Source organism: Dermacentor andersoni, chromosome 6 (genome assembly GCF_023375885.2).
Source record: "Dermacentor andersoni chromosome 6, qqDerAnde1_hic_scaffold, whole genome shotgun sequence".
Lineage (NCBI taxonomy): Eukaryota > Metazoa > Arthropoda > Arachnida > Ixodida > Ixodidae > Dermacentor > Dermacentor andersoni.
The window spans coordinates 177718449-177731777 of record NC_092819.1 but is presented as its reverse complement, the minus strand read 5'-3'; the positions used below and the strand labels follow the sequence as shown (position 1 = coordinate 177731777).

General features: G+C 47.3%; 1 protein-coding gene across 5 annotated transcripts in view; it reads right to left on the bottom strand.

Annotated features, from left to right (window-relative positions):
- LOC126523961 (hydroxylysine kinase) overlaps positions 1 to 13329 on the bottom strand; it is a 360868-nt gene that overhangs the window by 333252 nt on the left and 14287 nt on the right. For 3 of the 5 annotated variants that reach the window (XM_055066993.2, XM_055066992.2, XM_050172365.3), the window contains exon 2: positions 5583 to 5721. In XM_055066993.2, the coding sequence (XP_054922968.1) occupies positions 5583 to 5721 (139 nt within the window). Of the gene's footprint in view, positions 1 to 5582; positions 5757 to 13329 lie in introns of all 5 variants that reach the window. The other 2 variants (XM_055066994.2, XM_055066995.2) reach the window with 2 other exon arrangements.

Sequence of the window (13329 nt, the reverse complement as noted above, 5' to 3'; positions counted from 1 at the left end):
CACATAGATTAGAAATAACAAATGTGACAGACAGGCGCCCTGAGGTAGGCCCGAAGTCACATCGGTAAGAGGTGAGCGGTGATTGTTTGTGGAAGTGTATTGTGTGCGCCCGGATAGGAACTGCTAAATCCATCTGAGTAAGTTATTGCAGATTCCAAATCCAGATAGATTTTGCAGTGTAAGAGTTTGGCGTTTTTGAAGGGAGGGACTTGCTCTCATCGAGAACTAGGAGTACGGCATTTATTTACAATATTTACATTACGACAGAAGATACATTTCAGCAGTCTAGCATGACTCCCAAATGGAGCCCGAAAGAGGAAGTACGAAGCACGAAGCACACAGCACACGAGCACACCGAAAACTGCTGCTTAAAAACACACTGTCCCCCCTAGATCCCTAGGTGAGGGAAAACTGCCGTCCAACCTTCGTCCTATCGCACCGTCCACAGCCGTCGTTGGAGGCTCAGTCGACCCCCCTTCGAGGGGGAGGGTTCACACACTCGCTTCCTCACTTTGTTCTCACTGAACGCGCTGAGGTGAGCGGGTCCTCGTACACGTAGGTTGTCACGCTTGACCCTAGCGGGCACCTCTTCAATCCAGAGCTGACTTCACAGGTAACCGCCGCGACTGTCAGCAGAGTGTGACGAATTCTGGGGCCTGCGAAAACGCACCGCAACACCCCCTTTTCCAGGAGTCCTCTTGCTCCAAGTAGACCGTGACGGCGACAGCGAATCAAGTAACAATACTCGGTCCGCCGAACGTGGCTATGGTTGCTGGCGTTGCCGAATCTCCGAAGGAGGCGCATGGCTGATTAACTTTGCGGTGGTCTCCAATTCTCAGAAGGAGGTGCATGGTCGGTTAACCTAGCTGGCGTCGCCGGTTCTCCGAAGAGGCACATTGTTGGCTCTCCAAAACGACTCGTCGCAGCGGGCCGGGAAAGGTTCGAAGGTAGCTACCCCCGAAGGATGATCTAAACACTGCAGTGGGCTGCGAAAGGTTTGCAGGTCAGTACCCCTGCAGGCCGATCGTAACAGCGCCTCCATGGCCCAGAAGATCTCGACTGGCCATTGCTGATAACCGCTGGGCAGGAAGAAAATGGCTGGCGACCACGAATGCGGCTGTGCTGTCTGCAACAACTGCGCCCTTGGAATGCCTTAAACCATTTCACAACAACCGGCACAGAAGAGTCGATCCCTGAAGCACAATACCACTCAGCGTGCAAACGCCCGGAATCAGCCGTTAACCCACCAGGCTTCCTATCAAAATTTCAATGTAAGCCGTTCAACTGGGAACCCCGAATTTTGACCCCAAAATTTTGTGCCACCAAAGCGAGCGTTCCCGTTCCCCCTGAGTTTAACCAAACCTGACCGTCGTGCTGCACAAAAGCAAAGGTTTGCGCTGAACTCGGTCGAAGGCTCTCAACCACCAATACACGAACATAACTTAAGCAGCCTAACTTCACGAAGAGCCTCTTCTTATCCTATCGCAATGGCGTACTTATCGCACGTACTGCTGCCACTGAACAGTCTGGTCAGCTCCACAGGTACGTAATCACAATCATGCTAGCTTTGTGGTCCCTATTCGGAACGCGTACTTCACTTCACTTCACTTTATTACCTTAAAGGCGCCCAGGAATGGGGGTATTACATAAGGGGTGGGTAGCTAATAAAATACTATTGAAACTATTGAAAAGAAACTATTGCGACGGTATTTTGGACCCTACAAGGTCAACCAAGGTATTGGCGCACTGGACTATGAGGTCGTGCCAGGCGGCATTTCGCATTCACAGCGGCGCCGCGCACGATCTGGGGTGGTCCACGCGGTGCGTCGTAAACCCTTTTACGAACGCTGACGAACTTCCTTATTTTGTTGTTTTCTTTGCTACGAGTGCTTTTCTTTATTACTTTCATTTGGTTGCAGCATCGGGTCGATGCTTTTTGAGAGGGGGGTATTGACACGTGTACTTGTGTTTATCGGGCGACACGTTTCACCGCCTAACAAATGTTATCGCCCAGCGCAGGACACGCCTGCATGTATCGGAAGTTTCTGGAATGTTATCGATGGTTCCAACCGCTGCCTGTGACCGAACCTTGGGTAATCTGATTGCATGTGTGCACGATGCGAATAATGTATAACTTTGAGAAAGGCACGTGGGTCCCAGCGATTACTCTGGAACATTCGACGACTGATGTATAAAAGCCGACGCACTTTATCCGCTCATCAGATTTTCGAAGATCGCCGAGTATATTCGCCGCTATCGTTCTTTGAGTGTAGCCTACGTTTGAGGGCACAAGTTCGCCCAATAAAACGCTAGTTTCGTTAACCAAAGTTTTTCTGCCTTCTTCACCGTCACTACCACGTGACAATATTAGCTATCTTCCAGTATCCGGGAGCGGTCCCAGTTTCTAGCGATTGTTTGAATAGTACGCCGAGTATTTGTGCTGATACATGAGAGCTGTTCTTTAGAAGTTTACTACTTATACCATCACAGCCAACGGAACAAGATGGTTTAAGACTATTGATTAGGTTAAATATGCCCTCCGCGTAAATGTCTAGGTCTGGGATAGTTTGCACTGAAGCAGTAAGTGTGCGCCGGTCAGATAAGTGAATGGGAGCAGTAAATACAGAAGAAAAGTAGTTTTAGGGCGGTTGCGCATTCATCATTAGGAATTGGTTCACCATCGAGGTCAACGAGTTCGATTGTGTTAGATCTGTCTTTAGTGGAGAGCACGCGCCAATATTAATTTGGATTTGATTGAAGAATGGAGAGTAGATCGTGACTGTTAAATTTATCTTTGGCTTGAATGACCTCTTGAATATACAGTTTTACGCACTCGCGATACCTTTCCCACGCTGCAGTGTTATTGCTTTGATTTGTATTCTTGTAGAGACGTTTTTTTACATTTAGGAAGAGATTTTACACGTTTAGTGAACCAAGGGTTGTTATAATCTGATTTTACGCCAATAGTGGGTATGTACTTGTATTTTAGGTTTAACATTGTGTTTCTAAATAGCTCCCAGTTGGAGTTGACTGAGCGTGACGAGAAAGTGGTCTGAAATTTCGGCTAAAATGACTCTAATCCACTGTTTATAGACTCATAGTTACCTCTCCGGTATTCAGACATTAGGTTTTGGGCAGATGGCTTCTTACTCAGTGGGAGACGAATAATAACGTGCAGGAGACAATGATCGCTGAAGCCAGGTATCGCGGTAATGACGGATATGTCGTCCGGGTGACCTGTAAGAAGTAAGTCGAGTATGTTATCGCCTCTGGTGGGACATGCTATCACCTGCTGGAGGTTGAAATCTTCTGTAACCAAGAAATTGTTTGGCTTCAGTAGGAAAGGTCCCTGTTGATACAGACAGCATACTCCAGTTAATCTAGGGGCAATTAAAATCTCCAAAAAGAAAAAGCAGTGCATTCGGCAGCTTGTGTTTAATCTTTGGCAAGGATTGGGACAGCAAATCAATGAATGCTTGCTGTTTATCAGGTGGTCTGTCACAAATGCCAGAAACTGTTTTATCGTATTGTTAGACACACCCCCGTGGTAGCCTCGAAGTGTTCTCTGATGGCGTAGCTGGTATCTCTTAATTTTCGTCCATGAGACAGAATGTTGTCTTTTGTCTTATAATGGGGGAATTTTACAATGACAGGCCGCTCCTTTGATTCGCAAAATATACTGATTCGGTGCGCTCGCGCAATAGAGTTCGGTTCTAATTTAATGTTTAGATTATCTGCGCACAATGCCACACTCTAAAAACAGTTGCACCCTTTGTGGTGTATATTTGTCCCACAACAACAATCGTCATCTGTCTTGCCCGCGTTTCCTTTCTTTAACGCTGCGAGCCCGGTACTTCCCAGTCACGAACGGCATGCGCGTTATCAGTGTGACGCAGCATTCTCGACAGGAAAGTAGCGAGCGCCAAGTTTTCAAGAAAGGAAACTCAAGCAAGGCAGATGACGATTATTGTTGTGGGACAAATATACACTCCAAAGGGTGCAAACTGTTTTTAGAGTGCAGTATGCACAATGCGCAACGCCAAACCTTCGGACTCCTTCCATTACTCACCGACACAGTCGTCTAATCCTATGAATAGTAGGTGATTTCGTCGCATCCTATTACCAGTACTTACGCTTGCAGTTTTTAGGGCTGCAATATCGTTGCGGATCTGAGTTGTTTGGAATGTTGAAGAATGATTGCCTGGTGTTTGTCTGGTGCATTCCAGCTGTGTTAGGCGTGATTGAAGGGACGACAATATCTTGTCTTGGTTTGCTTGAAATGCTCGTATTTCTACGATTTCTACTCGAATTGCCTCAAACAAAGGGGCGAGGTCTTTAGCATCAGGTGGGCCTGCATTCAGCTCGACATCACCTGACAATAATTGCATAAATTCCGAAAACACCTCAAAAGCAATCATGTCCCTACATAACCAAATCACAATGCGCCAATTTGCATGAAAGGGGCAAGACATCGCAATGAGAAAGCAGTCACTACTACGAAAATATTTTCAAATGTCGAGGTAATAAACCTGGATCGATACGTGCATAAGCATGGGGCCGAGCGGTGTCGTGCCCCACGCAGGCGCGATTCCATTCCTTGTTAAGCAGCGCTTGGTGCGGTCCTGTGACAAGTGACGTATGCGAGGCGTAGTGTTGCCAGACGGGCACTTCCGTGCGCGCTGGAACTAGACATCCAGAAGAAAAGGTGGCGAAGAAGGGTTGGTTGGCTGTGACGGGTTCAGTTTCGTTGACAGTCGATGGCGTTGGCAATCGTAACGGGTCCGCTAATGTGCAAGGGAAGACAAGAGGCCAGCATAGCAGCAGCTGGAACGTGGATCAGCATGGCGTGCCGAGCGGTATCGCGCCCCCTAACAAATGGGCAGGTCATGTAATGCGTAAGTTAGATAACCAGTGGACCATTAGGGCTACAGAATGGATAAAAAGAGAAGGGAAACGCAGTCGAGGACGGCAGAAGACTAGGTGGAGTGATGAAATAAGGAAATTTGCGGGCGCTTGTTGGAATCGGGTGGCGGAAGACAGGGCTAATTGGAGTCGCAGGGGGAGGCTTTTGTCCTGCAGTGGACATAAAATGGGCTGATTATTATTATTATTATTATTATTATTAAACGCGCAGAAATCAGAGCGCTGGTTTGCTACGAATGGGGCAGTTGTATGATGGCAGAGGCTTGGGCGAGTTGATCGTGGTTCATAACGGCGGTGTTTGCGTAGCGCACAAAGTAGGAAGAACAGAGACAAATGAAGAGCGTCACTGTAGCACTCTTTACTCGTCCCTGTCCTTCCTACTGTCGTGCGCTACGCAAACACCGCAGCAGTATGCTGTCTGATATGCAGTGGCAGAGAGGGAACTTCTCAAATGTCTACTAGAGCGGTTCGGGATGGTTGTTCCAATAATCCCTTAGTATGTGTTTGCTTCCAAGATAGCGGTAAAGATAATTGGCTTCTGTTTGGTTGCAGTTCAGCTGAAGACTCAAAATAACCGTTCACGTCCAGTTTTCGTATCAGTTACGGTTCGGTTAAAAACCATCATGCCTGCCTTAGAAGCCGTCTCTAACACGCCTTACTTGGACTTTGAAGTTCCGGTCGTCGTAGCTGATTAGCTCAGTGACAGTGTGGGCGGTGAAGCCAAATTCCTCCCTGGTCAAAAGGGCGGCCCGCTGAACGTCCAGCCACGGCTTGATCGGCTGCTCCACAAACATGTCCCTGCAAAGGGGCACAGACGGGGCCGGCTGTGCCACCTTTTTCTCTTACCGCTCGCTCCTATATCTCAGCGCCCACATTGTATAATGAATGTGAAATAAGGTAAGAGCTTAACGCTCCTATTTCTGCCTGCAATTCAGCATCTATTTCTTTAAAACTAAGCAGGACAATATGGTCGCCGTTTCACATCTCATATTTTGTAAGCGTTCTAGAAGTTATACCGCTACATACTCCCGACTCTCATACCACATCTAAAAGCTAAAATGTTATACATTAAAATGACATAAATTAAACACTTGCACAATTTCTCACGCACTCTCCTGGCTATTCATGTGCTACTACTACAACTAACCCTGCGACTAACCCTGGGACTAACCCTCGGACAACTAACCCGTTAGACAGCGTCACCACTCACAAACCTAAGCGGCGGATGTGGAACGTCCTTTCTGCTGCAGGCATCACGAGTACGTGTTCTTTTTGGGTGATGGCAACGGCTCAATATACCCACACATGCTACTGGAAGTCCTCAATGTTTTCGGATTGCAGACACGGTTGTGCAATAAGCGAGAACAAAGAAGATTAATTGAGGGCACAATTTTATTAATCATATGAGAAGAAGCCAACAAACAACGTCACCGAGGGCAAGACAAGCGAAATTACTTGTACTTACGAAGTAAATTACATTATACATTATACATTAATGCAAGTTGATATACCTTGTGCGGCGTGCGTGCCGCTCTTCATTTCATTAGGGAGGAACCACCCCACGCATGGTCAATCTTCTGTGATTCCAAGGCAGCCCTACAGAGTGTACTCTAAGTACTACGCAATGGATCACATGTACAGCTCGCCACAGAGATCGGAGAAGTCCAGGATCACATAGTTGATCAGATTATGTGCGGTTAGCACCCCTCACCCCATCTGGAGAAATAGTACACAATCTGGTCTCTCTCTCTCTATCTCTACATTATATATATATATATATATTGACACGTGTACTTATGTTTAACGGGTAACCACGTTTCGCCGCCTAACAAATGTTATCGCACAGCGCGGGACGCGTCTGCATGTATCCGAAGTTTCTGGAAAGCTATCGATGCTTCTAACCGCTGTCTGTTGTCGCCGAACCTTGTATTATCTGATTTCATCACGTGACTCGAATGTTGTAGAACTTTGTGGAAAGCATGCGGGTCCCAACGATTAGTCTGGAACATTCGACGACTGTTGTATAAAAGCCGACGCGCTTGACCCGCTGATCAGATTTCCGACGATCGCCGACTGTGTTCGCCGCTTTCGTTGTGCTATAAGTGTAGCCTGTTTTGTGGGCACAAGTTCGCCCAATAAAATTTTGTTTTCTCGTTCACAGTATTGCTACTGTGTTCTTCTACGTCACCACCACGTGACATCTGGTGGAGGTGCTTTGCGTTCATGTACCGGACGCCCCCACAAAGCCGTGACCCAAGCCCTCACTCGGAGCAAGTCTGGAGCAAGTCTGGAGTCCGCCCCGACCCGCAGAAGACAGCTGCCATCGCAAAGTTTCCGCAGCCCACCGACAAGAAGGCAGTGCGTAGATTTCTTGGCATGTGTGCCTACTACAGGCGATTTGTCAAGGACTTTTCACGCATCGCTGAGCCGCTGACACAGCTAACTAAATGTGACATCGAGTTCAAGTGGGAAACGCCGCAGGCCGACGCATTTGAAGAACTCAAACGACGCATGCAGTCGCCGCCCGTACTTGCGCACTTCGACGAGCTCGCCGATACCGAAATCCACACTGACGCCAGTAGCCTAGGCCTCGGTGCCGTCCTAGTCCAGAGAAAAGATGGACATGAACACGTGATAGCTTACGCTAGCCGGTCGTTGTCAAAAGCGGAAGGCAATTATTCCACAACGGAAAAGGAATGCCTCGCCATCGTTTGGGCTACAGCGAAATTTCGCCCCTACCTATATGGCAGGCCGTTCAGAGTGGTCAGCGACCATCACGCGTTGTGTTGGCTAGCTAACTAAAAGGACCCTTCAGGACGGCTGGCACGGTGGAGCCTCAGACTACAAGAATACGACATCACTGTAACATACAAGTCCGGTCGAAAACACTCAGATGCCGATTGCCTATCACGCGCCCCCATTGACCCGCCGCCGCAAGATAACGAGGATGACGACGCCTTCCTTGGAATAATAAGCGCGGAAGACTTCGCTGATCAACAACGAGGGGACCCGGAGCTAAAAGCCCTTGTCGAGTATTTGGAAGGGCACACCAACGTTGTCCCTAGGGCATTTAAGCGTGGATTATCTTCGTTCACGCTTCAAAACAACCTACTCGTGAAGAAAAACTTTTCACCAGTCCGCGCCAACTACCTTCTTGTTGTTCCGTCGGCGCTGCGTCCAGAAGTACTGCACGCCTTACACGACGATCCCACTGCTGGGCACCTCGGATTCTCCCGGACGCTGTCGAGGATACATGAAAGGTATTACTGGCCGCGTCTTACCGCCGACGTCGCCCGTTACGTCAAGACATGCCGAGACTGTCAACGACGCAAGACACCACCGACAAGGCCAGCAGGGTTACTACAGCCGATCGAACCTCCTCGTCGACCATTCGAGCAGATTGGGATGGATTTGTTGGGGCCGTTTCCGACGTCAACATCCGGGAATAAGTGGATCGTCGTGGCGACGGACTATCTCACCCGATTCGCTGAAACAAAAGCTCTACCGAAAGGCAGCGCAGCCGAGGTGGCGAAATTTTTCGTCGAGAACATCCTGCTGCGACATGGCGCCCCAGAAGTCCTCATCACCGACAGAGGAACGGCTTTTACAGCAGAGCTCACCCAAGCCATTCTGCAATATAGCCAGACAAGCCACAGGAGGACAACTGCCTACCATCCGCAAACTAATGGTCTCACGGAGCGCCTGAATAAGACCCTCGCCGACATGCTAGCGATGTACGTCGACGTTGAGCACAAGACGTGGGACGCGGTCCTGCCGTATGTAACCTTCGCTTACAACACTGCGGTGCAAGAAACAACACAGATCACGCCGTTTAAGCTGGTTTACGGCAGGAACCCGACGACGACGCTCGACGCCATGCTGCCCCACGTCATTGACGAAGAGAATGTTGACGTCGCTAGCTATCTCCAGCGCGCCGAAGAAGCCCGACAGCTCGCCCGCCTCCGGATCAAGAGCCAGCAGAGGACCGACAGCCGACACTACAACCTCCGACGACGCTTCGTCGAGTACCAGCCCGGCGACCGTGTTTGGGTATGGACCCCGATACGCCGACGAGGACTCAGTGAGAAGCTACTGCGACGCTATTTCGGACCCTACAAGGTCATCCGACGTATTGGCGCTCTGGACTATGAGGTCGTGCCAGACGGCATTTCGCATTCACAGCGGCGCCGCGCACGATCTGAAGTGGTCCACGTGGTGCGTCTGAAACCCTTTTACGGACGCTGACGAACTTCCTTATTTTTGTTTTCTTTACTACGGGTGTTTTTCTTGATTGCTTTCATTTGTATGCAGCATCGGGTCGATGCTTTTTTTAAGAGGGGGGTATTGACACGTGTACTTATGTTTAACGGGTAACCACGTTTCGCCGCCTAACAAATGTTATCGCACAGCGCGGGCCGCGTCTGCATGTATCCGAAGTTTCTGGAAAGCTATCGATGCTTCTAACCGCTGTCTGTTGTCGCCGAACCTTGTATTATCTGATTTCATCGCGTGACTCGAATGTTGTAGAACTTTGTGGAAAGCATGCGGGTCCCAACGATTAGTCTGGAACATTCGACGACTGTTGTATAAAAGCCGACGCGCTTGACCCGCTGATCAGATTTCCGACGATCGCCGACTGTGTTCGCCGCTTTCGTTGTGCTATAAGTGTAGCCTGTTTTGTGGGCACAAGTTCGCCCAATAAAATTTGGTTTTCTCGTTCACAGTATTGCTACTGTGTTCTTCTACGTCACCACCACGTGACAATATATATATATATATATAGATATATATATATATAAATATATATATATACATATACATGCGTTAAGAGACAAAGCCGGCAATATCATAACTAATATGGATGAGGTAGTTCTGAGGAGTTGTGGCTGAGGAGTTCTATTGTGATTTATACAGTACCAGTGACACCCACGACGATAATAGAAGAGAGAATAGTCTAGAGAAATTTGACATGCCACAATTAACGCCGGAAAAGTAAAGACAGCCTTCGGAGCTATGGAGAGGGGGAAGGCAGCTGGAGAGGATCAGGTAACAGCAGAATTGCTGAAGGATGGTGGGCAGATTTAACACTCAATGTTTAACACTCTCGAGGGAGAACAGCAGTTTACGATAGGTAGCAAGGCACTGGAAGTGGTAAGGGAATACATCCACCTAGGGCAGGTAGTGACCGCGGATCCGGATCATGTGACTGAAATAATCAAAAGAATAAGAATGGACTGGGGTGCGTTTGGCAGGCATTCTCAGATCATGAACAGCAAGTTACCATTATCTCTCAAGAGAAAAGTGTATAACAGCTGTGTCTTGCAGCTTAATCAATCAGCTTTTGCAATCAGCTTAACAGCTGATTGCAAAATTTGAGCAAAAGTGCGTAAGCAAGCCTTCGGTGTCACTATCGGAAAAGGAGATACGATTCCTCGGTTTATCTTTGTAACCATTGTAGTACATGTTTTTCCCTTGGCTTGCACACGTGTTCGGTTCAACGAAATGCACCACTCAATGTGCTTTTTTGCTGTTACGTTTGTTTCCGCTCGCACGGTATATATTTATCGGTGCGTGCGAACATAAAATCTATAGTTGAAAGTGAAGCGCTGTGTCTGTGTATCTGTTTCTTTCTACCTTCTCGTCCAGTCGCGCTTGTACACTCTACCATGTGTCTTACCAGTACTCACGTACGGGGCAGAAACTTGGAGGCATACGAAAAGAATTCTACTTAAATTGAGGACGACGCAACAAGCTATGGAAAGAAGAATGATGGGCGTAACGTAAAGGGATAAGAAAAGAGCAGGTTGGGTGAGGGAACAAACGCGAGTTAATGACATCTTAGTTGAAATCAAAAAAAAGAAATGGGCATGGGCAGGACATGTAATGAGGAGGGAAGATAACCGATGGTCATTAAGGGTTACGGACTGGATTCCAAGGGAAAGAAAGAGTAGCAGGGGGCGGCAGAAAGCTAGGTGGGCGAATGAGATTAAGAAGACCGGGGTAGTCGGAGAAAGATAGTTCAGCACAATGCGTTGGCGGGCTAGTTGGTGCGAATCCATGAATACTTTGTTTAACGCAAAACGACAGAGACAAGAAAGACGACAGGACAAGGCGCTACTCTCAACTGAGATTTTATTGCGTCACTCCTTTATAGACCGCTCAAACCAGAGGAACATGCGCAGTGAGCACCATGCGGTGGAGCCACCAACATCCGATCCCAAGAGCGCACTCATGCGACAGAATCCAAAAAACCAAATTCAGCGCTGTACAAGGTTAAGGAAGGCACAGTAATGCACTGTGACCCCATTGACTGAATGAAAAATGCTTCCGATAACTCTCGGGCGGTGGTGTCACGGCTCTTTTTCAAAATCGTGGTATCACGAAACATGGGTTTCCACTTGCATGTTTACAATGCTGAGCCAAATGGGAACCTGTGCCTGCTGGTATGGATCGCTCATATTCTCTAAGGTGCTCGTTAACACAGCGGCCTGGCTGCCCTACATACACTTTGCCACATGACAAGAAAATCTTATAAACCACACCGACTCTGCAATCTACAAACTTCACGGGGTGCTTTTCACAATCAGGTTTTTTACTTGTTTTAGAAATACGGCTGCACAACATTGACAGTTTCTGAGGAGCGGAAAACACTACCGTAATTTGGTATCTAGTGGCGACATTTTTTAAATTGTGAGCCACTCTGGGGCAATACGATGATGATGATGATGGCTAATGATGATGATATATTGTGAGTTACTATTACAAAAAGTGAAAGAGCCTTGAAAGGCTTCTGTCAGTTGTATTTCATCAATCACACACGCTGAACCGTGGAGACCCGAAAAATTATTTCAATTTGAATGTGTTTCTTGAAACTATATAAAACCTCATGATACAGATATAAAAGGTAACGAATGCCTCACAAAGTCCCTAGATCCCCCCCAGTAGAAGTGCAGCGCACATAAAAAGTGGACGTTTGCTACAAACAATTTCAACATAAAACAATGAATTGTACTTGCTGTTTAAGTCTACGACATAAATATATCGCTAGTGTAAATAATATTATTGTTGAGGTTACACCCAAAGGAGTACAATCAACAAAACTACTTGCAATATTCAGAAGAAAGGCATCAGATGTGTGCGACCTCGGCAGAATTACAACGCGATTTCGAGCGAAGCTGTTTATTTCAAACACGTTCAATAACAGTATGAGGTTCTATTGGCTGTATCCCATACTTTAAGAAGTTGCCCATATATATACGTCTCTTCCCTTTGAATATCTGCCCGCTTTGGAGCACTCCTTTTGGGGAAATGTTAAAAAGCCAGTATTTCATCAACACACATGTTACTCAGCCATAACATTTACTATGGTGTCCTCCCTTCCCTCCCCCAGTCAATTTCCGCGATCGCTTGAGCTGACAGTTCTCAATGGGCAGCGGGGTAAAATCTCTTGTTCGCATAACGTACTGGTTAAGCTCTGGATCGCTTGCATGCGCAATTTACTGCAAATGTCATAATTAGTGTACCCTGTCTTTGATGTTTACCTGCACATTGCCCATAATGTGCCCTTTGTTTCTGCCAAATATAAAGAAAATATGTCATTTAGTTCACGGAGGACATCGACCAAACCAAGTTTGAACATGTTACGACAAATGAAAATATGGAATCGAAAACGACGGCTCAGTAATTATTTGCACTGCGTCTAACTGGACCAGGCACAGAAAAATTTTGCCGCACATTGCATTTATCATGTCCCCTCTCTCCTTTTGAGAAAATATAAACCTGTTGTAGCCTATGTCTATGTCGGGACACTGGCAAACATAGCAGACAGCGGCCATGCCAAACGCTCTAACTCTTGAATAATAATTTTTTACAAAGGCTGTGTTTGATCAAACCGCATTTAACTCCGCACATAAAGTTTTCATAGCGTACCACTATATTTCGCAAACTTTTCCCTTGGCGGGTCTTCTAGTGCTACCAGGGCAGCAGGCCATATTCTTCCCCGCTCGTTAGACACGCTCAAATATTCTAGAGTGCTTCCATGCGTAATTTATTGCGGAAGCCTCAATTACCCATCTATATTGAACTTCAGCTACACATCACCCATTCATTTGACTGTAATCATGAAACTTAACGAAGCTGCCTCCTTCCGTGAGGACACTGAAGGAGGCACTGAATTGTAGTTATGCCAGCGCAGCCGTATAAGTATTACACATTTAACAAGGATAGGCGGGCTAGTTGGTGGTCGATATTGGAATGCATCATGTAACCGCGCAAACAACAAAGGACAAGGAAGGAAACACAGAGGACAGGCGCGGAACTTCAACTGCGATTTACTCCGGGAAATCCCACATTTACACATGTATCATAATCACACTTGCTAATCATCAGACAACCATCAATCGACGT